The sequence below is a fragment of the Myotis brandtii genome, unplaced genomic scaffold (genome assembly GCF_000412655.1).
Source record: "Myotis brandtii unplaced genomic scaffold, ASM41265v1 scaffold30, whole genome shotgun sequence".
Lineage (NCBI taxonomy): Eukaryota > Metazoa > Chordata > Mammalia > Chiroptera > Vespertilionidae > Myotis > Myotis brandtii.
The window spans coordinates 2,337,386-2,361,099 of NW_005361458.1; the positions used below are offsets into that span (position 1 = coordinate 2,337,386).

The 23,714-nt window shown below is 39.8% G+C and overlaps 1 protein-coding gene across 5 annotated transcripts in view; it reads left to right on the top strand.

The window, feature by feature from the left end:
- BNC2 (basonuclin 2) overlaps nucleotides 1-22,579 on the top strand; it is a 296,688-nt gene extending 274,109 nt beyond the window's left edge. For 2 of the 5 annotated variants that reach the window (XM_014542368.1, XM_014542369.1), the window contains 2 exons: nucleotides 4,490-6,460; nucleotides 21,826-22,579. In XM_014542368.1, coding sequence (XP_014397854.1) covers nucleotides 4,490-6,460; nucleotides 21,826-22,485 — 2,631 coding nt within the window. In that variant the 3' untranslated portion in view covers nucleotides 22,486-22,579. Of the gene's footprint in view, nucleotides 1-4,489; nucleotides 6,461-20,256; nucleotides 20,475-21,824 lie in introns of those variants that run through there. The other 3 variants (XM_005869592.2, XM_005869593.2, XM_005869594.2) reach the window with 3 other exon arrangements.
- The last annotated feature ends 1,135 nt before the right edge of the window (nucleotides 22,580-23,714 follow it).

Sequence of the window (23,714 nt, forward strand, 5' to 3'; positions counted from 1 at the left end):
GCTCAAATAAAACCATTCAAACCATGGCAGTTGATCCTACTCCAAAAAAAGACTTTTAAAAATCACTCTGCAGAGCCATATAGAACTGGGTGCCAGGTGTGCACCTAGCAATAATCACTAGTTCTGATGAAATACAAAAAAGGAAGTCTTTTCATGTAAAATGCTTAGAAGTAAATATTTTAAGTGTTTTATACTTTTTCTGAACCCAGTAAGACAGGTTTATAAGTCTGGATTATTTGGTGTTACTCCCAATAATCACAGTTCTGATGAAATACAAAAAAAGGAAGTCTTTTCATGTAAAATGCTTAGAAGTAAATATTTTAAGTGTTTTATACTTTTTCTGAACCCAGTAAGACAGGTTTATAAGTCTGGATTATTTGGTGTTACTCCTCTTTTAATTAGTAGTATACCCAGTTATTTTAGCAGGAAATCAATATTTATAATAATAATACCTTCCATTTCACTTAACAGGGTAAATCTTATTATCCTCATTTTGTAAATAACAATTCCCCATGTAAAGGGTTAAAGGTCACTCAACTCTGTTTACCAATAGGGAAGCCCAACGGTATTGACTCACCGACTGCAAACTTGAATGAGAAAGACAAGTGTCCAGTTATACACTTATGTAATTTATTATTCATGCCCAAGAGCAGTGTCCCAGTATGGGGGGTGGTCAGCAGTCAGGATATTTAGACTGGCTTACCAGACTGAATTTTTGTTTTATTAACATTTATTTGTTCGGTGATAATACCTAATTCTTTGTATAGCCCTTATTCACTCTGGTAGAGTTTGACATGGCAAGAGGGCCTAGGTTTTACATCTGTACTTCTTAAACTGTCTGTGCGGAAGGGTCAGTTTCTCCCTAATCAGTCTTGAGTGAAATAAAATAGAAATAAGTTATTTAAAAAATCATGGCTTTAGATGTTGCAGCAGTATCAAATTGTCCTAAAGGATTCCAAATGGTTAATCTCAATTATTTGCAGGCTGCTTTACAAAAGGGTGTGCAGGGGGCTTCAGACCGGCACGGGTCCTTGCTGAATAGCATATGACCACTCATGGAAATTCTGGCCTTACCTGAGAAGTTTTAAGCCACTGTTGGAGCACCATTGCACCAGACCATGCTTATTTCTGTCACAAACATAAAAAAGAACCGGGGCTTCCTTCGTTTCCCTTTGATGATTTCTATCTCCCTTCAACCAGTTTATCCAAGGATATGCTAACACTGGTAGCCACTCCTAGCATAGCTCTTGCAGACCCATCATGCTGCTAAGAAACTCAACTTTGCTTCTTGCTGCAGTTCCATCTCTCAGTAACATGATAGCATTAGCTAATCTTGGTCAACTATGAACGATAGCTTCTTTGGAAAGAACTTCAGCAGCATGTCATCTAGCCTGGACTCAGGCAGTGCCCTCTCAGGGGGACTCCCGTTTTAGTGTTTAATGTAGATATTTGTCCTGTTCCCAAGCACATTTGTTTACAATGATGTCTTGTGGACCTTTGTGTCAGTATAGATTGCTTGCTTCTCTTACCTCTGTAAATGAAGCATCTCTTTTATCACTCAGGCTACCAACAAAGTTCTGCATTTTGCTTACCTGGACCTCTGCCACCAGAAGTAAATAGTTTAGCAGAGACAGCGACTCTGGACTAGAAGAGACACTGAAAGGCAGCAGTTTCAGCAATAGCAGCAGGCATCCTGGCAGGCCAGGAGAGCAGAGAGACCATATGGGACTGCTGTGCATGCTGGGTGAGGGGAGACAGGAGGGGGACAACAGAAGATGCCTCAGGTGGGTTTGATCAGTTGCTATGGTTTCGAAGGCCAGTGTTAATACCAGCGGCTGGCAGCTGTATAAGTACATTATCGACATGCAGATTTGAGTGCAGGCTTCCTGGGAAGAACCTGAGGAAGAAATGACTGTACGCTGCTCAGGGTGGGTTTCAGCCTGAGAAACAATCCATCGTGAAAAGTTCTGATAAAAGAACAGTCAAGGGAGTGGATTTGATGGGAAAGGACAAACGGTGTGGAAGAGGGCATTACTGTGCTCTGGAGACCAGCGCTGTTCAGGAGAAGCTCTACACCTTCTCATCACAAACTCAGTGCGCTCCCCTGGGAAGTGGCGTCACGGAGCAACAGTCACTGTGCTCAGGGAACTGGGAGTCAGAATTTCTGGGTGCAAGTCCTGGACCCCAAGTCAGCATCTTGGCAACCTTAACAAGCCATCTCATCTTTCTTCACCTCTGGTTTCTCATCCGTTAAACATTCACTGAGTTCTGGAAGCTGTTGTGAGGTTCAAATGAGATAATCTATTCAAAAATCACAATTTAAAATTTCTACAACACCAACCCTCTTCCTTCCTTACCGTTTTCCCCTGCCCCCAAGAAGACCAGTCTAAGGTAGACTAATTTCTACGAATGACACTTTTTTTAAAAAAAAAATGTGTAATTCAGGACTCCAGGATCATCCAGATCACCATGTACCCACATTATTATATTGACTGTTCTGAGAAGATAGCTGCATGAGAGCATTTGATCTGAAGGCTGGTTTTATCTACAGGATGACAGAGGGACATCTGTGTTGGAAAATTCATAAGAATGGACACCCAGGGGCACATACCTACCCATGCACTTTATGTAAAATAATAGAATGCTAGGAGTCAGCCTTATAAGGAATAGCCTATAATTATCAGAGCTTCTTTTTTAAGTAACTTAAATAAATGACAAATTTCTCCTTATAATCAAACTGGTTATCATGGTCAAACCATATGATTGTGGTCCAGAGAGAATTTTATATCGCAAGGCTGAGTAGAACTGCCTATTAATGAAAATTTTCTATTGAAAAAGTAGTACAATTCCCTTTATCCTGCTTCCCTTAATCTAATATCTAACATAAGCATAGTAAAATTGTTGAAACGAAGAACTTAGGATTGATACCATACTATTAACTCATCTAGAGACTCTATTCAAGTTTTCTAGTTCTCCCACTAATGTCCTTTTTCTGGTCTCGGATTTCACATTGTATTCCTTTCTTTGTCTTTAAAAAAGTCTTTCCAAACTTTACACTTGGAAGAGTACTAGCCACTGTTGTGTAGAGTGCTCTTTAATTTTGGTTCATCTAGTGTTTTCCCATGATTCAACTGAGGTTATAAATTTTTGACAAGAAAACCACAAAAGAAATGATGTGTCCTTCTCAGTGAATATAGCGGAAGGTACGTGATGACATACATCACTGGTAATGTTAGCTTTGATCACTTAGTTAAGGTGGGGTCTGTTAGGTTTCTCCATTATAAACTAGGGATTTTTCTCTTTGCAATTAATAAGTATCTTTTTGTTGTTGCTTTCTTAATTGATGGTTAAGGTTGGAGTAAATGTCATTCAGAAAAGGTTGCAAAGCGCCCCGTCCTGGTGGAAAGAAGCCGTGCCCTAGAAAGTGATGGAGTCATTATTTAAGTGTTTGAGTAGATTTCTCTCAATCCATGCTGAAATGGATTGCCTGACATTACATTGCAGGATTTGTAAGTCCTACCTCCAGGCAAATCTCATAGTTACTAGCAAAAATGAAAGTGTGAAATGCTTTTTAATGTATATTTAACAACACATAGTCTGGTGATTACTGATGTGTATTCTCCGTGGACTCCCTTTGCTATCAGAGGAGGATGTTAAGAGACAACATTTTTACACATTTATTCTATCTAAATCCATCACAGGTTTACTTTCTAAATATCTGTAACTGTCATTTATAACAAGAGCATAAAAATCAAATACTTTAATTCTAACTCAAACTTTGAATCATAGGATTGCAATCAATTTTCTGGACAAGTACAGTTACTGTTTTTTCTTACTCTACCTTATGAAATTGCCCACTATTAAATGGCACTAGAATACAGCCATTTAAAAAAATAAAAATAGATATGGCTTAGTAATGGGGGTGTAGGAGGTAATGTCACTTTATTCATCTTTTTTATTTAGAAATTCACATAATAGCTCCTATTTAAAGGAATTTTCATCGTTGAATCCAGTGTCATGTCTGCGTGTGTTGAAGAAATAAAATTCACAAAATGTATTTAATTTCTTCCTACAGTGTCATTATTTAATAAGGATTAAGGTACCATATTTTTTGCTTTTTTACTGGGTTGCACAGCAAGAGTTCATGTCTTGTACTAATGTATGCTAAATATTTGCATAGTATAGAGACCATTATTGTTAAAATAGCAGTAGTGAAGGTGTTTTAGATCACAGAGCCCCAGTGGCCTACATTTTGTTTGTTTTGACATTGTTAAACTCAATCTGTTTCTCTAACTGTGACTCTAATGACTACATTTGCATGGCAGAAAAGTTTGCTTGGTGGGTTGACTTTTATTAACAGTGTCTGCATGTTGTTTTCTGCTCTTGGTGTTCCATGAGCAGACAGAGCACCTTCAGTTCCATTGAATAGTTATACACAATCAATAAGTTTCTGTGTTTGTCTTTGTTGTTTCTTTGATGTGGCCTCTAGGATGCTGCCGGCAAGGTGCTGGACCGCTGGGCCATCATGTCTCGAGAAGAGGAAATCATCACCCTTCAGCAGTTTCTGCGGTTTGGAGAAACCAAATCCATTGTAGAGCTGATGGCAATTCAGGAGAAAGAAGGGCAGGCTGTGGCCGTTCCGTCTTCAAAGACAGACTCAGACATTAGGACTTTCATTGAGAGCAATAATCGCACCAGGAGTCCCAGCCTCCTTGCTCACCTAGAGAACAGCAACCCTTCCAGCATTCATCACTTCGAAAACATCCCCAACAGCCTTGCATTTCTGCTTCCATTCCAGTACATAAACCCAGTCTCGGCCCCACTGCTAGGATTGCCTCCAAACGGGCTCCTGTTAGAGCAACCAGGACTGAGGCTGCGGGAACCCAGCCTTTCAACTCAGAATGAGTATAATGAGAGCAGCGAGTCTGAAGTATCTCCCACACCTTATAAGAACGATCAGACTCCCAATAGAAACGCCCTGACCAGCATTACTAACGTGGAGCCCAAAACCGAGCCAACCTGCGTGTCCCCCATTCAGAATTCTGCCCCGGTCAGTGATCTGACCAAAACGGAACACCCAAAAAGCTCATTCCGGATCCACCGGATGAGAAGGATGGGGTCAGCCTCTAGGAAAGGAAGAGTGTTCTGTAACGCATGTGGGAAGACATTCTATGATAAAGGTACTCTCAAAATTCATTATAATGCTGTTCACCTGAAGATCAAACATCGATGCACCATTGAAGGTTGCAACATGGTCTTCAGCTCCCTCCGAAGCCGCAATCGTCACAGTGCAAACCCTAACCCTCGCCTCCACATGCCTATGCTAAGGAATAACCGAGACAAAGATTTAATCCGGGCCACATCAGGAGCTGCCACCCCCGTCATAGCAAGTACAAAATCAAATCTCACACTCACCAGCCCCGGCCGGCCCCCGATGGGTTTTACCACTCCCCCACTAGACCCCGTCTTACAGAACCCTCTCCCCAGCCAGCTGGTGTTTTCCGGGCTAAAGACTGTCCAACCAGTTCCTCCATTTTATAGAAGTTTACTCACTCCAGGAGAAATGGTGAGCCCTCCCACGTCCCTCCCGACCAGTCCCCTCATTCCAACCAGTGGTACCATAGAGCAGCACCCCGTGCCACCCTCTGAGCCAGCAGCGCCAGTAGTGATGATGGCCACTCATGAGCCCAGTGCCGACCTGGCCCCCAAGAAGAAGCCCAGGAAGTCCAGCATGCCTGTGAAGATCGAGAAGGAAATCATCGATACCGCCGATGAGTTTGACGATGAAGACGATGACCCCAATGACCCTGGAGCTGTGGTCAATGACGTGAGCCATGACAATCATTGCCACTCCCAAGAGGAGATGAGTCCAGGCATGTCTGTGCAGGACTTTTCTAAGCACAGCAGGTCCCGGTGCATTTCAAGGACTGAAATAAGAAGGGCTGACAGCATGACTTCTGAGGATCAGGAACCTGAGCGGGACTATGAGAACGAGTCCGAGTCTTCAGAGCCCAAACTAGGTGAGGAATCCATGGAAGGGGATGAGCACATGCACAGCGAAGTGAGCGAAAAGGTCCTGATGAGCAGTGAGAGGCCCGACGAGAACCACAGTGAGCCCTCTCACCAGGACATCATCAAGGTGAAGGAAGAATTTGCAGATCCCACTTATGACATGTTTTACATGAGCCAGTACGGACTATACAATGGTGGGGGAGCCAGCATGGCGGCCCTGCACGAAAGTTTTGCCTCCTCTCTGAATTACGGCAGCCCTCAGAAGTTCTCCCCAGAAGGCGACCTGTGTTCCAGCCCAGACCCCAAAATCTGTTACGTGTGCAAGAAGAGTTTCAAAAGCTCCTACAGCGTGAAGCTTCACTACAGGAACGTTCACTTAAAAGAGATGCATGTCTGCACGGTGGCTGGCTGCAACGCTGCCTTCCCCTCTCGCCGGAGCAGAGACAGGTCAGTAAATCTCCATTGGCTGCTCCTGCTGGGGGGAGGGGGCCTGTCATTAAAAAATCCAACTTAGATGTTTTGATGCACTATAGAGATTGTCCACAGTGACCACACGATAACCAAGCTGCCATGCTCATGAAGGATTGTTGCAGTTGGTGCTTGTTATGATTAAGCATGCAGAATCATATGCCATCTTACCCAGTAATGCACGCCATTTTTCTCTGTGCTCTGTGTTATGTGTGTGTGTATGTTTTTCCATGCATCTAGGTGTGTGAATCAGTTAACTGTGTACACAGTTCCCTGCTTCCCCATGAACCTTCACTTAGAAGCCTCAGCTTCTGTTATAAATATTTCTGCTTTGCCTTGTGGCTTTTTAAATTAAATCAATATATTATCTTCATACACACATATTTATCCAATATAGAAACAGAAATTTACGGATGGAAAGAACCATAGGTCCAGGACATCGAGACAGCCTGCATCTCCGTAGGTATAACCAGAAATGTTATCATTCTTACATGAGTATTTAGTGTGTCCTTGAATTCTTTGAGTCACAAAAATATCAGAAGAAAATGGGACCAAAGTAATTGTTCATATGGGGAAATGGTGTGGTGATACGGGTTTCTTTATGTTAGCTTCACAATGTATTTGAGCACATCTCTAAAACACAGTCTATCATGGGAATTATGCACACAGAAGGGGAGGCATGCATATACTTTTAGGAGCAGTTAGAATATATTATGTCCAGCCTTCAGATGACATCACACCTTAGCTATGTAGCTGCAGCTCTGAAACAGTTGGGCTTAAACAGAAGCAGCTGGTCCTAAACCTACAATGTTCTTTTTCAGCCCTAAAGAAAATGTAATATAAATGGAATGTGTCAAGGTGGTCAGTGGTGGGGAACCGCAGTTACCCTGCCCTCGGGGAGATAAGCTTGTGAGCAGATCATTTACATAATACACCAGCCCAACCAGTGACACACCAGTTAATTCTCCCTATTATATTGGATGTGGGTTTTTTTTGGTTTTACATTGTCTTTTAAAAATATTTTTAGATAAAATTTTATTACATGCTAAAAGTCAATAGATGTGGAAGAAACAAAATTAACTAGCAAGTTTGCAAGTAGCCACCACCCAAATTCTAGTGCTTATCAATTAGGTAGAATTCTTTGACAATGTAACATATAATGGAAGTACCACTGAAAAGTAGTGACCTGCTTCTGGAATACTCTGTTTGTCTTCATATTTTAAAGATTAGTCTTTTTAAAAATAAAAGTTAAAATAGTTTTATTGTACTGAAGTACAGCTCAAGGGGTCCAATTCATGAAAAGCAAAATTTCTGAGAAAATGTGGCTTACTTTCTACAACTCAAAACATGCTTTGAAGAGAAATCTATCTTCTTAAAGCTTTCCCCTCCCTAGTCCTCTACCCCCCGCTCCTTTTTACCTTGTTCTGTAAAAAAATGGTTTATGATCACAAAATTCTTTTCAGTTCCAGGGTATCGTAGACAGTCCCAGAATATGGTAGATAAGATAGCTATAGTACTTTAAATAATAAAATATAATACTGTACCCAACCTCTTCCTCCCCAAGTTTGTGAGTAATGTTCATTCTTTTAAATTTGAAATAGTGCACTAGTGATAATGAGGTTAATGCATTGGATTCTTTTTTTTTAACAAAAATAAAAGACTCATGAAAACCTGCATAAAATATTTATGGAAATGGAGTGTTTGAAGACAAGCCAAAATTTAAGCCTATTTGCATGAATTCCTATCACTGTTTCAGTTTGCTTGCTGAAAATATTGCAAGTCATAACACTGGAATAAAATGACTCTGGGTCCAAAAGGCTACAACACCCAAAGCTTGGTGCTTTCCTTTATGTCACCGTGTTTTTTATGTCCTAATGTATAAGGAGGTACTGTTGAAAAGGTGGTTTGTCTGAGGAAAAAGCATTTATTGATAGGGGAATGTTTCAGTCTCCATTTTTATTCTAAGTATTGGGAGCTTGCCAAGTGACCAGGCTTATGGAAACACTAGAGGCCCGGTGCATGAAATTCATGCACTCATGGAGGTGCCCCTCAGCCTGCCCTGCACCCTCTAGCAGTCCAGGAGCCGTGGGGGATGTCTGACTGCTGGCTTAGGCCCGCTCTCTGGGGAGCAGGCCTAAGCCGGCAGGTGGACATCCTTAGTGCTGCCACGGAGGCGGGAGAGTCTCCAGCCACCACCACTGCGCTCGCCAGCTGTGAGCCTGGCTTCTGGCTGAGCAGCGCTCCCCCTGTGGGAGCACACTGACCACCAGGGGGCAGCTCCTGCGTTGAGGGTTTGCCCACTGGTGGTCAGTGCACATCATAGCGACCGGTTGTTCTGTCATTCGGTCGATTTGCATATTAGCCTTTGATTATATAGGATAGGCCAGTGTCTAGGATAACTAGTATATTCTAGGTGGGAAAACAGTACTGATATTCTCCAGGTGTGTTTAGTCATATAGGGAAGCCTCACAAGACAGGGGGTACATTTTATTTGGCTGAAATATCCCATCACACCTAATCTTTTAAATTCTGGATATTGTCACACATGATCAGTGAAGCAAATTGAAAAAAAAAAATACTGTACAAAGAAAGTAATTTGATTCTCACTTGAAAATTTGCTTTTCAAGAATATTCAAATATTGTAATCCCTCACTAAAAGCTTAAAAAAATTGTGATACTTTAATTTTGACATTTTTGGCTAAGAAGAAATGTGTTCATCCCTGTTGAGTCTATGACTTGAAATAATATACAACGCAAGTATATTTACTACCAAATATCCGGAAACAGTGAGGCCTTTTGGATACCAGCCTTCTCCTGCATCTCAGCAGATTGCACTCGAACATAATTGTATCCCTGTTTCATTCAGCCTTTTATCACCATTTTGTCAGCTAATATTGACCTGTAATTTAATCTTATTCACAAATCCTCTTGAATCACATCTCTGATCTACCCGCTTAGACTTACCTTCCCCTTCTCTTCACTTTTCCTGTGTTAGTCACGAGAACCCCAGGAATTTTGGGCCCCTGCTTTTTCCTCTGCAATGAAGCCAAGACAAGTTTTCTTTTCTTTTCTTTGAGCCAAGACCTTCTCAAACAGAAACCATCCTTTGCCTTTAATCCTGCTGTCCTCGGGCCCGTTTCTTTCCTCTCCCCAGAGTCTCGATTCATCCACCCTTGACTGCACAATGTCTTCCTTGTGCAAATAAAGCATTAGAGGGGATTTGGACTGGGGGGCTGAAGTACGCAAGGCTACAGGGTTTCGAGGATGCCTGTGATAAAACTAACAGAATAACCCCTTCCCTTCTGTTCATGAAAGCAGCCTTCTTGTCTTTGGGCTTAGAACACCTTAACAGAGCAGCATGCACACCTTCTTGGGCTTCTTCCAAGAAGGTTATACACGAGGGAGGTGTATTTTTGTCTCTAGTAGATAGGCATGTTAGTAAGATGAAAGTAAAAAGATGTTAAATACTGTGTTTTAGATTTGGCAGCTAGTTAGCAGAGATTTCCAGATCGTTGCTTATGTTCTTTCTAGATTTTATAAGATCAAGTTGAAGGCTTTTTGATAAGCAAGAATGTTCTTTGTCTAAAGACAACAAAAAGAGAGAAGGAGAGAGAGTGGTGCACACACAAGGTTAGCAATGGCTGAGGATTCTAAGCCTCCTTCTTGAAACTGTTGTGAATGAGTGTGAGTTTGCAAAATTCAAAAGCAGAGAGGACCACCATTCCACACTAACGACAAAGAGCAAGCTAGTAAACACAAAAGCCAATTCATTCTGTGGGTAGGTGGCTATTAGAATAACACAAATTATTTTCTCTCTAAAGAACTATGATACCATAAGATGATAATATTATGTTAGTCCTGAAAGTCTCTAAACTCCTTTATTTCCTTCCTTCTTGTTTATCCCATGATTTTTCTGCTACTAAGATGCTGTTCTGTCAGGGAACAGGAGGTTGGCCCTCAGTTTTGAAGAATACAGATGAATACTCCCTGAGAAGAAGTAAAAATAACTAACTGGCCTAGAACCTACAGTCCCCATAAGAGGAATTTTCTAGAAGACACTGTCATAGAATTAGCTGGGCCTAGTTTGCCTTTGGTCGAATTCTCATCCTCTGTCTTGAATTTTGATCCCTGGGAGGGCTGAGTGGCCTATATTTAAGGGAAGCCCATTTACTAATGCCAGTTGATTTTTATTCAGAAAATACACAAATATCCTCTGTCCTCTTCTTCCCATTTGCTAATATGTTAAAATCTGTTTACATCTGCTTTAGTGATTGGCAATTTTAAAACTCCCTCATCTGAAAGGAAGACTTTCTATACAGAAACTATGTGATTTGCATAGAAAGAAGTATATGTCTCTTTGTTTTTCATCGTAACAGGACTTTCACCATCTTTGTACCTCTCTTCCTCTGAGAATAGTGGCCAATAATTGCCAAAGTTTGTCTTAAGTTTTATCAGAAAGGTAAAGTGTATATGTTTGATTTTCAAGGTGTAGGAAAGGTGATTTTGCTCCATGAATAAATTTAAAAACAAAATAATATTTGCTTTGGGTGATTTATAAATAAATATGAGGCAACCATTGGTACCAAGTGCAAACCTTCTCTTTGATTGCTAGTTAAATCCGTCCAGATTTAAACATGTAAACTTCTTGATTTATATGGAGTAGGACATCTGTATTTGGTTTATTAAAACCTGCTGATGTCTCCAGAACTACATTTGTTCATATACAGGCCTCTGGGTAGCTGTAGCTAAAAAGCAGAGATGTATAGTTTTTGCTTGTCTTATTACCTGACTTCCAGCCCGGTACAGGTGTGCAGGAATAAATTAACATGAGCTACCTCTGATGAGCCACTGCATAGATTAACAACAGAGGTGAAGATGCGAAAACATGCTACCTGCCTCCTGTTATCACCTTCTCAGCAGCAACATCCATTTTTCTCCCATCATTCTCTATGCTTGGAAACTTACAGAGAACTTTTCTAAGGAAAGATTTTCAATAAATACTCTTGATTCCACTAGGCAATACCTCCCAGAAATGAGCCACTTAGCACCAATTCAAGATAACTATTAGTATATTTGCCCTAATATAATTAGCTGTCGAATACAGTATGTTAATCCTCTCCAAATGCAAGAAGAGAACATTTTAAGGTATCAGCCATTTATCTTGTGTCCTATACATTTGCCAGTCAAACTGCAATTCTCCTTTTCCACAATTCTTTCATGAAGTGAAGTGGTGCAGTTCCTCTGACTTCTAAATGTTAAGGAAGTGATTTTTTTCCCCTGTTACTCTATTTGGTTTCACAGTAGAGCCAACAGATCAATAGGTCTTTTGTACTTATTTCCATTACCTTCCATCAAAGGCAAACAAACAAAATAAATCCCCCTCTGAGTAATTGCTGGTTGTGCCCTCCTCAAGCGAAACTTTGGTAGTAAGATAAACTCCGGTGTCATTCCTGTCTCTGGGGTTCCTTTTATATGCTGGGAGCAGAGCAGGGAGCAAAGCAGTCTCCTAGTGTCACGGGGAGAGACTCTGTCAAGCCTAAAGTGAGCCTCCTATCTTCCTAATGACCTCCTGCTGGCCCAGCTGGATGTAAGACAAGCTCATTTAAGCCTCTGCTGACCTTTCCCTCCTCCAGTCCCAGGACTACACCAGTCACTTCCACCCAACTGCTGCCTACCAAATAGACAGCAAAGCCTAGTGGCAGGCGACTGCTTCCTTTTCGTGACAACAAAGAGATTTTTACAGATTTCTATCGATGGGGGTTACACTAAATCTCTCGTGGCTATATAACTTCCATTGCACAAACTTAACGCTCCTACATGCCCCTTATTCTTACCTCCCCTCTAAAGGAACAAGCTACTGCTCTTGGGAGCATTATCTTGAACATTCAGGCAAAAGAGCATTTAGGGCAGAATGCACATGCAGGATGCACAGGCGGTGTTTTCCACGCTGAGGCCATTGTGAAAGGGTCGTCTCCTTGATTTCTACCTCTCTTGGGTCCACCACCATCTCTCTGAACCTCTGGTAGTCTTTATTGATGTGAATCTTTCTCACAAATAATTATTCATTTGAGATACTCATTTTTGCGGATAATATTCTTAAAAATACATAGGCCATCTCCCCCCAGGAAGCAGGCTGTAAGACTGCACACATGTATTAACATTCACTTGTATCAAACCTGGTAAAAATGGTTCTCTCATAGGTGAAAGGCTTCTGCCAGCTCTCTCTTGCTGTAAGTGATCAGTTGTTGTGCTAAGAAGAAGGGAGACTTCCTTCTCTGTTGAAATGTCATAGTGAAGGTTGGGCTACAGCATTTCTTCTTTCTTTTTAAAAAAAATCCTTCTCAGAAATCATTTCATGTTTTTGCTGTAAGACTCCCACAAGCTTCAAATCGATGAATGTGGCCGAGTATGAAAGGAATCTACCCTTGCAAAAAATGTCATAGGAAAGGGATTTAGTAACTTTGATTCTTGAGTGACAAGAGGGGTGTGTATGTGTGCACCTGCGTGTGTGAGAGAGAAGCAGGCCAAGGAAAGAGAAAGAAAGAGTACTTTTTAGGAAAGGACAATTTTTCTTCAGTTATTTAACATAAAGCTACTCTTTTAAAAAAATACCTACATTTTATGTCCTAATGCAAGCTGCTTGAATTAAAACAGGAGTTGTAAATTCCTGGTAAAAAGCTGTTATGCCTGAAGTGTTAGTGATCGTAACTCTAGTACTTTATGGAGTTTATTACTTCTTTTATTAACTAGGAGGAAAAATGTTACCCACTTCTACTTTAATTCTTTTTCTTGCTTGCTCTAATTATTTTGACTTTACCTTAGGAAAAAAAAAAAGCCAAGTGTTGCTAACGGAACATATGTAAGTGATGCCTCCATTTTTCTATTGCATAGATCAATCTGAATTATTACCAGCTATTCAAAAATTATGCTAGCATTCTAATCTGAATACATCCACAAAATGTATATGTGTGTTTACACAGGAACACCCTCATAAATAAGGATATCAAAAGACAAGTCATCCTTAATTGCTGGAATAGACATTTTTATCTTGGAAGGTAACATAGGAGGTTATGTTATCACATTGTTGGGAAATAACAAGATTTTGTCCGTAAAAGAAGACGGATTTGGGCAGTGAGTACAACAGATCTCCAGAAGAAAGCCTCTTCGGTCTGATGGCCAGCTGAGGGGAGCGCTCGAACTCAGCTGCCTTCTTAGTCTGCTCTGTCACTGCGGGGGCACTGGTGGGTCAGTTCGCTCACTAGTAATTGTGTTTTACAGACTTCTAAAGCAATTGGCTCAGTCAGTCCCAATTCAATAAAAGTGGAGAGCAAGAGAGAGAGCACTTTTGTTCTATTTTTTACTTGAAATTATTTCATTCAGCAGTCTGTCTTTTTTATTACCAGGACTTGACATTAGCACTCCAAGCTATATTAGCATCCATTTCAGCAGTTCAGTAATGGTATTAAAAAAACACTTAACTTCAACGGTGAATGGTTGTATGACAGTACCATAAAAAATCCACATTAAAAAAAAAAACTCATGTATTTGTCCCAGCAAATTATTGTTCACTTGTTTAACCACTTCAAAACTATGTTCTCGTGATGGGCATTCACGAGGACCTTCTTGTTCGCAGAAGCAGCCAATGGAGGTGCTCTGTGGGTTAGAGAATTGGGGGAAAGAGGAAAGGGAAGTCCAATGGGAAGAGGGTAGGTAAAGATGCTGTTTACCCTGTAGTTAGATTACCTCCCATTCATCAGCAGAGATGGAATTGGCAACCTCAGAGCACCCAAGGTGAAATTCTTGGATCCTCATGCATGGCTGGGATTTGATTTTGAACCCAACCGTCTCCAAACTTGGGAGCAAAGCCTAACTACTTTGGCACTGCAGTGAGCTCATAAATGACTACATTAGGTTCTAAATTTTGATTAAACATTCAGTAATTAATCAATGGTAGACACGAAGCAGTTGGCAAGGTCCAGAGCTGCAAAATGTTTAAGACATAAAACATTACGAAGTAATTAGAATATGCTCCTTCAAGAGAAGGATTGCCTTCAATAAAGAGGTAAATGATAGCATCCTGTTTATTGTGTAGGCAGCCAGAGCAATATGATAAACTGCTGGAGATACACATATCAGTAATCATCCGCATTATTAGTGCCATTAATCATAATTCCAAAAATATGACAGCAGCAGCCAACTTTTTGACCAATTTTGCTTCTGCCTGTCGGCCATTATGACTTAGCTAATAGGCTGCACAGCTCCTGTGCGTGGCAGTTTGCATTGAGAATGGAAGGTTAATTATATTTGAGCTGCTGATTTCTTCTCTCCTTGGAAAAGGCTTAGCACTTCGACAGTCCCTAGAGCTCTCTGTTGTTAAACCAGTAAAAGTACTTTATTGAAATTTTCTTTGTTGGTCAGGAATGAGGAGATGTTTCAAATGAGATAGAAGGGCCAGGCTGGGATAGCCGCTAATGTTTCTTACTCCAGAGTGATCCTTGGGCAGCAACATGAACCCAGTGGTTTCTTTAGATCACTTTGTGCTCTCATTTCTCTTCTGCAGACAGGTAAACATTTCAGCACTACATAGTGATACGCTAGGGAATCCCACAAGATTAGCGGTAGTCTCAATTATATAGATAGGACTAAGAAGTTGAGGGGGGTGGTTAAGAATATTGGGAGAAATAAGCACCTCTTTCATACAAAATTCTGCTTCTTCCGCTATACTTATGGGAATGAAGAGTAAAAAGATTTTTACAAAAGTCAACTGAATGTTTCTAAAAATCAAAGTGTTTAGTAGCATAGGTGCATTGCTGGTTGGAAGTTTTCATGTTTCTGCTGGCAATTTTAACATCATTATCCAAAGACATAAATTAGATTTTGTGCATTGTTTTTGTTCATGTACCTTACATAGTTTCATTTTCAACATAGAGTGAATTCAAGAAGAGGCCATAGCTAAATAGTAATATCATCTACAAAATTCTGTCCCCTTTCTTGGGGAACTCATACATTCCTACTGTTATTTTCTTTTTTTGAAAGATCATAATTTAATCATGTTAATGATGTAAAACATTTTTAATATTTTTAGCAAGTATTTCCAATTTCTTTCCAATCTCAGAAAGAAATTGATGTTACATGTTGTACACATTAGAAAAGAAAGCTGAAGTTTTAAAGTGGCAGAAATTTTTGAAAATCAAGAGAAAAAATGCATTTCTATTTTGGGAATATGTCTTCTAGACTATATAAGTCAGATTGTAAATCAAAGAATGGAAGACTTGAGAGTTAGTTCAGGGTAAACATAAAATTCAAAAATTCACCTAAAATTTATCTAAACCCTTAAAAAGATGCCAGCATTCTTGGCTTGGCTTTTTCTTTCCAACAATAGTAGTAAACTGAGCACCATATGAACTGCCTGGTTGAGAAAATGCTGTGAAAACATCATCCTATTCACATGTAACAGTGTCTCACGTTACAGTGCAACAGGTACCTATCGAATAATCAGGGCCCTTGAGAAGCCTTGATGTGTCAGATACAACTCAAAAGTAAAATGGCTAGGGAACAGGGGCGGTTGGATATTAATCCTACCCTTAGCCTGAGCATCCCGAATACACATTTCCTTCTCTCTATCTGCTTTCCCAAAAGCCATCACCACATCAACATTTTTTATGCATTCCACAGCAATGACAAATTGTTTTCTAACTGTAGCGCGAGATTTAGTATGCAAAAGACACGTTTGCCTCTGCCAACAAACCAATAATTCTCACTAACATCTTCAGAGTTACAACATTTATAAAGTTGCAAAGTGGAGTAAACAAACCATCTGTTTGGCTTTTCCGTGTGTGTCACGCTTTCTTATTAGCATATTACGATTCATTTAGTAAACAAATTTGGTGATTTCATTCATGTCAAAGTTAGGTCGGAAGCTTGAAGATGATTAACATTCCTGGGACGGGCACATTAATACATTGCTTCCTCGGCAAAGTTAAATGGCTTCTCAGGAGAATCGCCCCTTGTTGACAAGATGAGACTGCCAATTTTGTTTGCCTGCCACATTAGGGGCCGTGAGGGGATGGCAGGTCTGAGAGAGGGGAGTCATGTAGGCAGCATAATTCACTGCGAATTGAGAAAAGAAGTCTAATTCTGATAAATGGTCGACCCCAATACATCCTACCTGTTATTACAACAGACGTGCTGTATCTGTGCAGTAAATTAGCTAAACCCCTAAAGAGTTTGGTGGGAGCTTATCTTCAAGTGAATAATTTGAATGTAGTGGGAACTGTCTGCGTGACCAGTGTGGATGATTTGTTTTATATTGAAAGGGATTGAAGTGACTGCATTTCATACTTTTAATTTGCAAGAATTTGCTTAGCTTTTTTACATCTTGCATTTAATATGTACTTCTTTATGTATGTTTTTAAAAAGTTGTTCACTAGAATTTTACATTGAATTTTTTTTTTCTGAGCTAGGAATGGTTTTGGGATCTTCTGGAGAGAATTTTTAAATAATATCCTATAAAACAGACTAGTTTTTTTTTGCAGAAATGCATACTATCAAAAATGTCATTTAATTCACAAGACTGTAAGTATCCTACCATTAATAAATGGTAATATAAAAATTTTGAGCAGTTAAGGACAACAGGTAGTGTTATAGCAAGCCAGATAAGAAGAGAATTAAGTGGGGCAAAATTAATTTTTCTTCTGTCAATTTGGATAGCAGATTTACATTTCTGTCCAGGAATATTGTTGATTCAATATCCCACAGTATACTCAAACCTGGCATCTAGATTTTTCCAGATTGGATGTAAATGTATCTCTCTATCCCCATATATATACATATATACATACTAGTATACACACACACACACACACACACATATATATATATATATATGTGTGTGTGTGTGTGTATGTATATATGTATATGTATATATGTATATATATGGGGATAGAGAGATACATTTACATCCAATCTGGAAAAATCTAGATGCCAGGTTTGAGTATACTGTGGGATATTGAATCAACAATATTCCTGGACAGAAATGTAAATCTGCTATCCAAATTGACAGAAGAAAAATTAATTTTGCCCCACTTAATTCTCTTCTTATTTTCAGTCAGAGTACTTCTACTTAGCATTTCAAAAAATAAGTTTGGTGTTATGATCTCTCCTATATAATATAGACCTCATTACTTTTTGCTTTTAAGGGTGATCTTAGTCTTCAAGAGGTTTTGGTAAACTCAAAGTATGGAATGGTTAGGAAAGAGTGCAGAGGGTCTGAGGGAACATTGTAATTCCAAGCATAGCCCAAAGTATAGGACTGTTTCACGCCCTAATTACATAGCAGTTCCTTGCACCACACTAGTGGATTATTAATGGGGTCAGAATTACCCTCTGCTGTATTAGCATTGTATTTGCTTAGATATTCCTCTGTTACATGATTCCAATCTTGGGATCATTGTTTTCTACAGTGCATTTTTGGGAAAGCTTCTTAAGACTCATGCATAATATTGATTGAAAGCAAATAAATGTATTTTTCAGCATCTCCCATGTGCAAAGCAGTCTACTGCAAGAGACTGGAGGTCGAATCAGATTTAGTTTGTGTTATTCTTGAAAGTGAGCATCTTGGAGCTAAGTTTTGAACTAGTCTTTTAATAAGCACTACTGTGTTCATGAAGACCAGATCCCTAATAATACCAGAACCTTATCATTTCTGCTGGCGAATTCATCTTCTCTCTCTACCCCAGTCATTTTTTTTTCTGTGAGAGGAATTTGCCTCTTCATATCTCTATTGCTGACCTAATCAAAGCAAGTAGAAACAGCTTTTATATAGTTATAATCTCGTAATATATAAGTTCTAATACATTCTGGAATTTTGTTAATGATTATTTCTCCCCCTTTTCTGAAGACAAACATTCAAAACAGTCTGTTTTCTAGATAAACCATCTCTCTTTCTAGAGAACTCAAAATTGGTTCCTTCGTGGATTCCTTCCTCCACTTATACAATTGCATATGGCTTCCTCTTCCTCTACAAGGGGGCCCTCCTATTTCCAGAACTCTGAGGTTTTCCTCCCATTTGGGGATCCTCTGTGTATAGAATGAGTTCTTTCTGTGCCTTTTCATCTTCCCTTTCTGTTTACCTCTTCACTTCTCTGATCCAAATAAACTTGAAAGTTGCTGTTGGCCCCAGGTCTTTGTATCTCTTCACGAAAACAGTATTTTGTGACAGTTAATGGTTTGGATTGGCTGATGCCAGAGTCTGACAATAGGTCTTTGTTAAAAGCAAGTGCTGCCATTTGTCCATTCTCTAGAGGCTGAACCTAACATCTGAAGGGACAGGATCAGTACTCTAAGGAGTTCAGTCTATCTCCTTCTCTTGCTTTTCCTCTTACTACCCCAGCGATACTGTGTGAGTTTGTTAGAAAATCTCAAAAGCTCACTATCATGAGAGTCAACTAGCAGGCTTGCCACAGTTCATCCTTCCTGTCCCCACTTCAAGTGTTTTGCATATGGCATTTAGGAGGATTATTAAACAAAAATGGAATAAATTAAGAAATGAACATAGAAGAATCAATTCCCTTGAACTGTGGTTGCATAATGGAAATCGACTACCATGAATGAACCCATGTACTGAAGTTACGAACAGCAGAGCTAATGCACTGCCATGAGTTCATCTTTATTATTGCATTACACCTGAATCAATTGATAAAGTAGCTTTTTTTTAAACCGAAGGATGGCACTTAATTGAATAAAAGTCAGTGTAATTATATTAGCAGAGGCCAACAGTACTGCTGACAGCGGAAAAGGGACACTGTTGAGCCGAGGTCCAGAGCGGGTCTACACATTTCTGCACATCGTTTGGCTGACAGATATTGAGGGCTGGTACATCATCTAATTAGATTACAGATTTCTATTGCTGTAAGTGAGAAATGAGGAGAAACATCTCTTCCTGGTAACATATCGGTGGAGATGTGTAATTTCACAAGTCATTTTAGAAAAGATATGTCCATCTGGGTGATCAGTGGGTCCTTTTGTCAATGTTAATTTATTCTTCCTCATTCAGTGTTTCTTTATGTGACTGCTGTGTTCTCAGCAGTCAATCTAGGAAGTGGTAACTGCAGATGTCTGAGAAGCAACACAGAGTTCTAGATTGCAGTCAGTCGCAAAATGTGTGCTTGTGAAATTAAGAAAGCGAGGGAGGGTGTTCAACATAATAAACAGAGAAGTGTACGATTTCCTGAGCTGCTTATAGCTGGCAGATTGTTTTGTCAGCAGAGTGATAGTGCATAGTGTAACTCTATTTCCACATTCTTGTAATAACTCTAGTGGTGTCATACCCATATGTCGCAGTAGGCATTTCCTGCACTCTGCTTAGCAACCTGCACTTGGAGAGATTATCTGCCATCTGACACCAAGAAATGGGGAGATTGTGTCAGAGCAGGGATCATGGGGACAACTTCTGTTCATCATTCACCTGTCTGCACCCTGCATGCATCTGTGTAGAACTCATTTATGGATGACGCTGATGCTGTGAATTTGTTTTATCTTAATTTCATTTATGATTTTTGGATTATGCAGCTGATCTAAAAATCATCAAGACAGCATATGAGATGATCGCTTATGACAGAAAATGATTTTGTGATCAGAACATTTTAAATCCCTATATTGTTGTTTGTTTTTTTAAAAACCAAATGTCTAGAATGTGAATTTGTTTTCTCTCTCTCTCTCTTTCTCTCTTTCTCTCTCTCTGTCTCTCATTCTTGCTTTCTTTTGTGATCGATTTAGCAAAAGATTAGAAAGCTGATCTTATTATCACAAGGTAAGCTCAGCCTTCCTAAGCGCAGTGTGGAGAGGGCTGTGCCCCTTTCCCCCTTCAAACCCAGAGTGCTATATATATTTATTGTTTTGTGTGGAAAGGTGGGGAAGTCTTTCTCACCTTTCTTGTCTCTGAGGCACATACCTCTCAACCACCTCTAAAAAATATTAGCCATGCTTGTCACCAAACGCAGTGACTCATTTGGGTCTTCCATACTTTCTATTTAGTAATCAGGAGGTCTTTTGAACTTGACGCTGGCTATTCTAGGTCATTTCGATTATCACAATGACTTCTCCAAGATGTAGAGCTTCTGCCATCATTGAGAAGCTTTTATGTATCTGTAATTTGTTTACTGGTTTATCTTCTGGAAGGGTAGCCCTCAATTTAGGTGCTTGTGAAACATGTGAGCTTTTGCAGGTGGAGAGAGGTATATGCCCAAGGGCACTTTGAAAATAAATGGGGGGTGTAAATACAAAGGCGATGTTTTCAGATAGTAATGACATGTCAGGTTTTGGAAGTCATGACATCCCTATGGATGTTCTGGGACAAATCCTACCTTTTTTTACACAAGCAAAGCACTCAGTGAGTGGAGGAAAAGTTTTGCTTGTCTAAGAAATACAGATTCCATTGTTACACTACAGAGACCATATGTTATCATTGTGCTTGATTTATTTTTTTTTTTGTATTTATTGTGGGCATTTTATTCCTTTTGTCCCTTTGGGTTTCCTATTGTTTAATGTGATTTTTTTTAACAAGGTGGGTGGGTTTTATTTTTTTCCAAAAACCAGTATCTGTTTTTCAACTTTAAAAAGAATAATTAAATTTAAAAAGTTGAATTGCCTAATGAAAATTTTTCAACTCTAAAATGTAGCAACTTCTGAAAACTTTTCAATTGTAAAATGTTTTACTGTTAGATTTAGCGGATATCCCAATGAATCTGGGGAAAAGGATTTATGTTAAAAAGTTTGTAACCCTATTTCTAATTGCTAATATACTCAGCTAATTTTTTTCCTACCTAAAACTTGAAGTGTGGGAAGGTGAGGGGCAAGATTTCATTCTTTCCTAAGTTAAACCTAAATTACCTAGATTATATACTGTTTTTAAAGTGGATCCTTTTTAAATTAAGTGTTTGCTGTAGAAAAAAAAAAGGTTTTCTGTTTTTAGGTCAATTTAAAATAATTCAGTTTTGACAAGCAGCAAGTTCCCATTCTTTTATCCCACTTAATTTCTGTTCTAAAACCTCTGCTATGAGATTGTCTGTAGCTGATGCTGCTACCTAGCGAAGCAAACAGAACAATCATTGAGAAAAAGGTGCCTGGGTTCGCATTCACCCTACCATTGAAGAATTTTACTCTCTTATAAAAATTATGTTAATGAAAAGCTCCCTTATTGCACTTCCCACCACCACTTATTCCCAAATCCTGAGGATGTGGGGAAATGTTTGCTTTTATAATGGTGTAATTAGCAATGAATGTGCTTATTTGATGCCTAGCGAAAAGCCGAATCCATTTTAAAATGCTCTCCTTTTTCTCCCCCTTCACAGTGCCAACATAAATCTGCATCGGAAACTGTTGACCAAAGAACTCGATGACATGGGCCTGGACTCCTCGCAGCCCTCCCTTAGCAAGGACCTCCGGGATGAATTTTTGATGAAGATCTATGGAGCCCAGCACCCCCTGGGGCTGGACGTCAGGGAAGAGGCCTCCTCCCCCGCGGGCACCGAAGACTCGCACCTGAACGGGTACGGGCGCGGCATGGCGGAGGACTACATGGTCCTGGACCTGAGCACCACCTCCAGCCTGCAGTCCAGCAGCAGCATCCACTCCTCCCGAGAGTCCGACGCGGGCAGCGACGAGGGCATCCTTCTCGACGACATCGACGGGGCGAGTGACAGTGGGGAGTCCGCTCACAAGGCCGAGGCCCCCGCCCTCCCTGGCGGCCTCGGGGCTGAAGTGTCGGGATCTCTGATGTTCAACAGCTTGTCCGGGAGCAATGGTGGGATTATGTGCAACATTTGCCACAAAATGTACAGCAACAAGGGGACCCTGAGGGTGCACTACAAAACGGTGCATTTGCGGGAAATGCACAAGTGCAAAGTCCCCGGTTGCAACATGATGTTTTCCTCTGTGCGAAGCCGAAACCGGCACAGTCAGAACCCTAATCTCCACAAAAACATTCCCTTCGTGTCAGTAGATTAGTCTCAGAACGGACACTACCAATGCCAGCTCTCACCAGACGGCCTACATATTTGAACTGCCATAGTGTGTGCTTGTGTACTTGTGTGTGTGTGTGTGTGTGTGTGTGTGTGTGTGTGTGTGTGTGTGTGTGTGTGTGTGTGTGTGTGTGTGTGTGTACGTGTACACACGTATGCCTCTACATCTACATACACACACACACACACATTTTCTTTTCTTTAGATATAAAATGATAAACACTAAGTGCTTTTGAATTTTTTTTTCCTTTATAGTTTTGGAAAAGGGGTGGGACCTTTCATTTGGGAGTGAAAACTAAGTACCCTTTAAAGACACATACACACACACATAAAGCGTGCAAGTAGCCCAAATTTTGACAGAATGGTAATTCTTGGTCCTCTCCAAAGAGACAGTTTGTTATACCCATGACTGTTGCCTGCAAAAAAAAAGAAAGAAAGAAAGAAAGAAAAGGGATAAAAAAAAAGAAAAATGAAACAAAAAAGGAACTTCTTAATAGCTGTCTTTTGTGAACTTTAAAGTTTTGAGAGAATCTTCAACTACAGCATGGCAGATTCACCTGTAAATATATAGCCTTGAGAGGCTAATGATGTAAAACAATTGTATTGATGTTGTTTATCTCTTTTGTTTAACTTTTACAGTTACATCCAGCTGTTAGATATGCAGGAAAAAAAATAGTTTGCTGGCTAGCTCTACTCATTTATGTTAGCATTAATGCACATTTTTTTAAAAAAACAAACAAAAAACATGGTCTTGTTTTTACTACCTGCTAGATATAGTGATAAAGAGGTGCTGGCATGCTTTACAGCACAGATCTGATTTTTTAAACGTCCTGTACTAGTACATAAATCCCGTCATGCACTTTTTTTCATACACTACAAGGGGATGTGTAATATCCATGCTTCTTTTTTACCCTTAAACTATTGCCATACTTTAAATAAGTGTCTTTTTATAACAACAACAAAAAAATTCACTTGCATAAAAATGGTCTGGTCAGTATAGGGCACAAATGCCAAACAAAAGTATTAATGTTAACACAAAACTGCCAACTTTGCACAAGTTTCCAGAAAAGAAAATACAATTAGTCACTCAACATAACCACAGGCCAATTTGTCGGCCACCAGAAAACCGCTTTAAAAAAAAGAAACACTTGGTGATTCTTTCAAGTGCCGAATGTTATTAGAATCAACATTGCATCCTTCTTGCTTATATGTTAA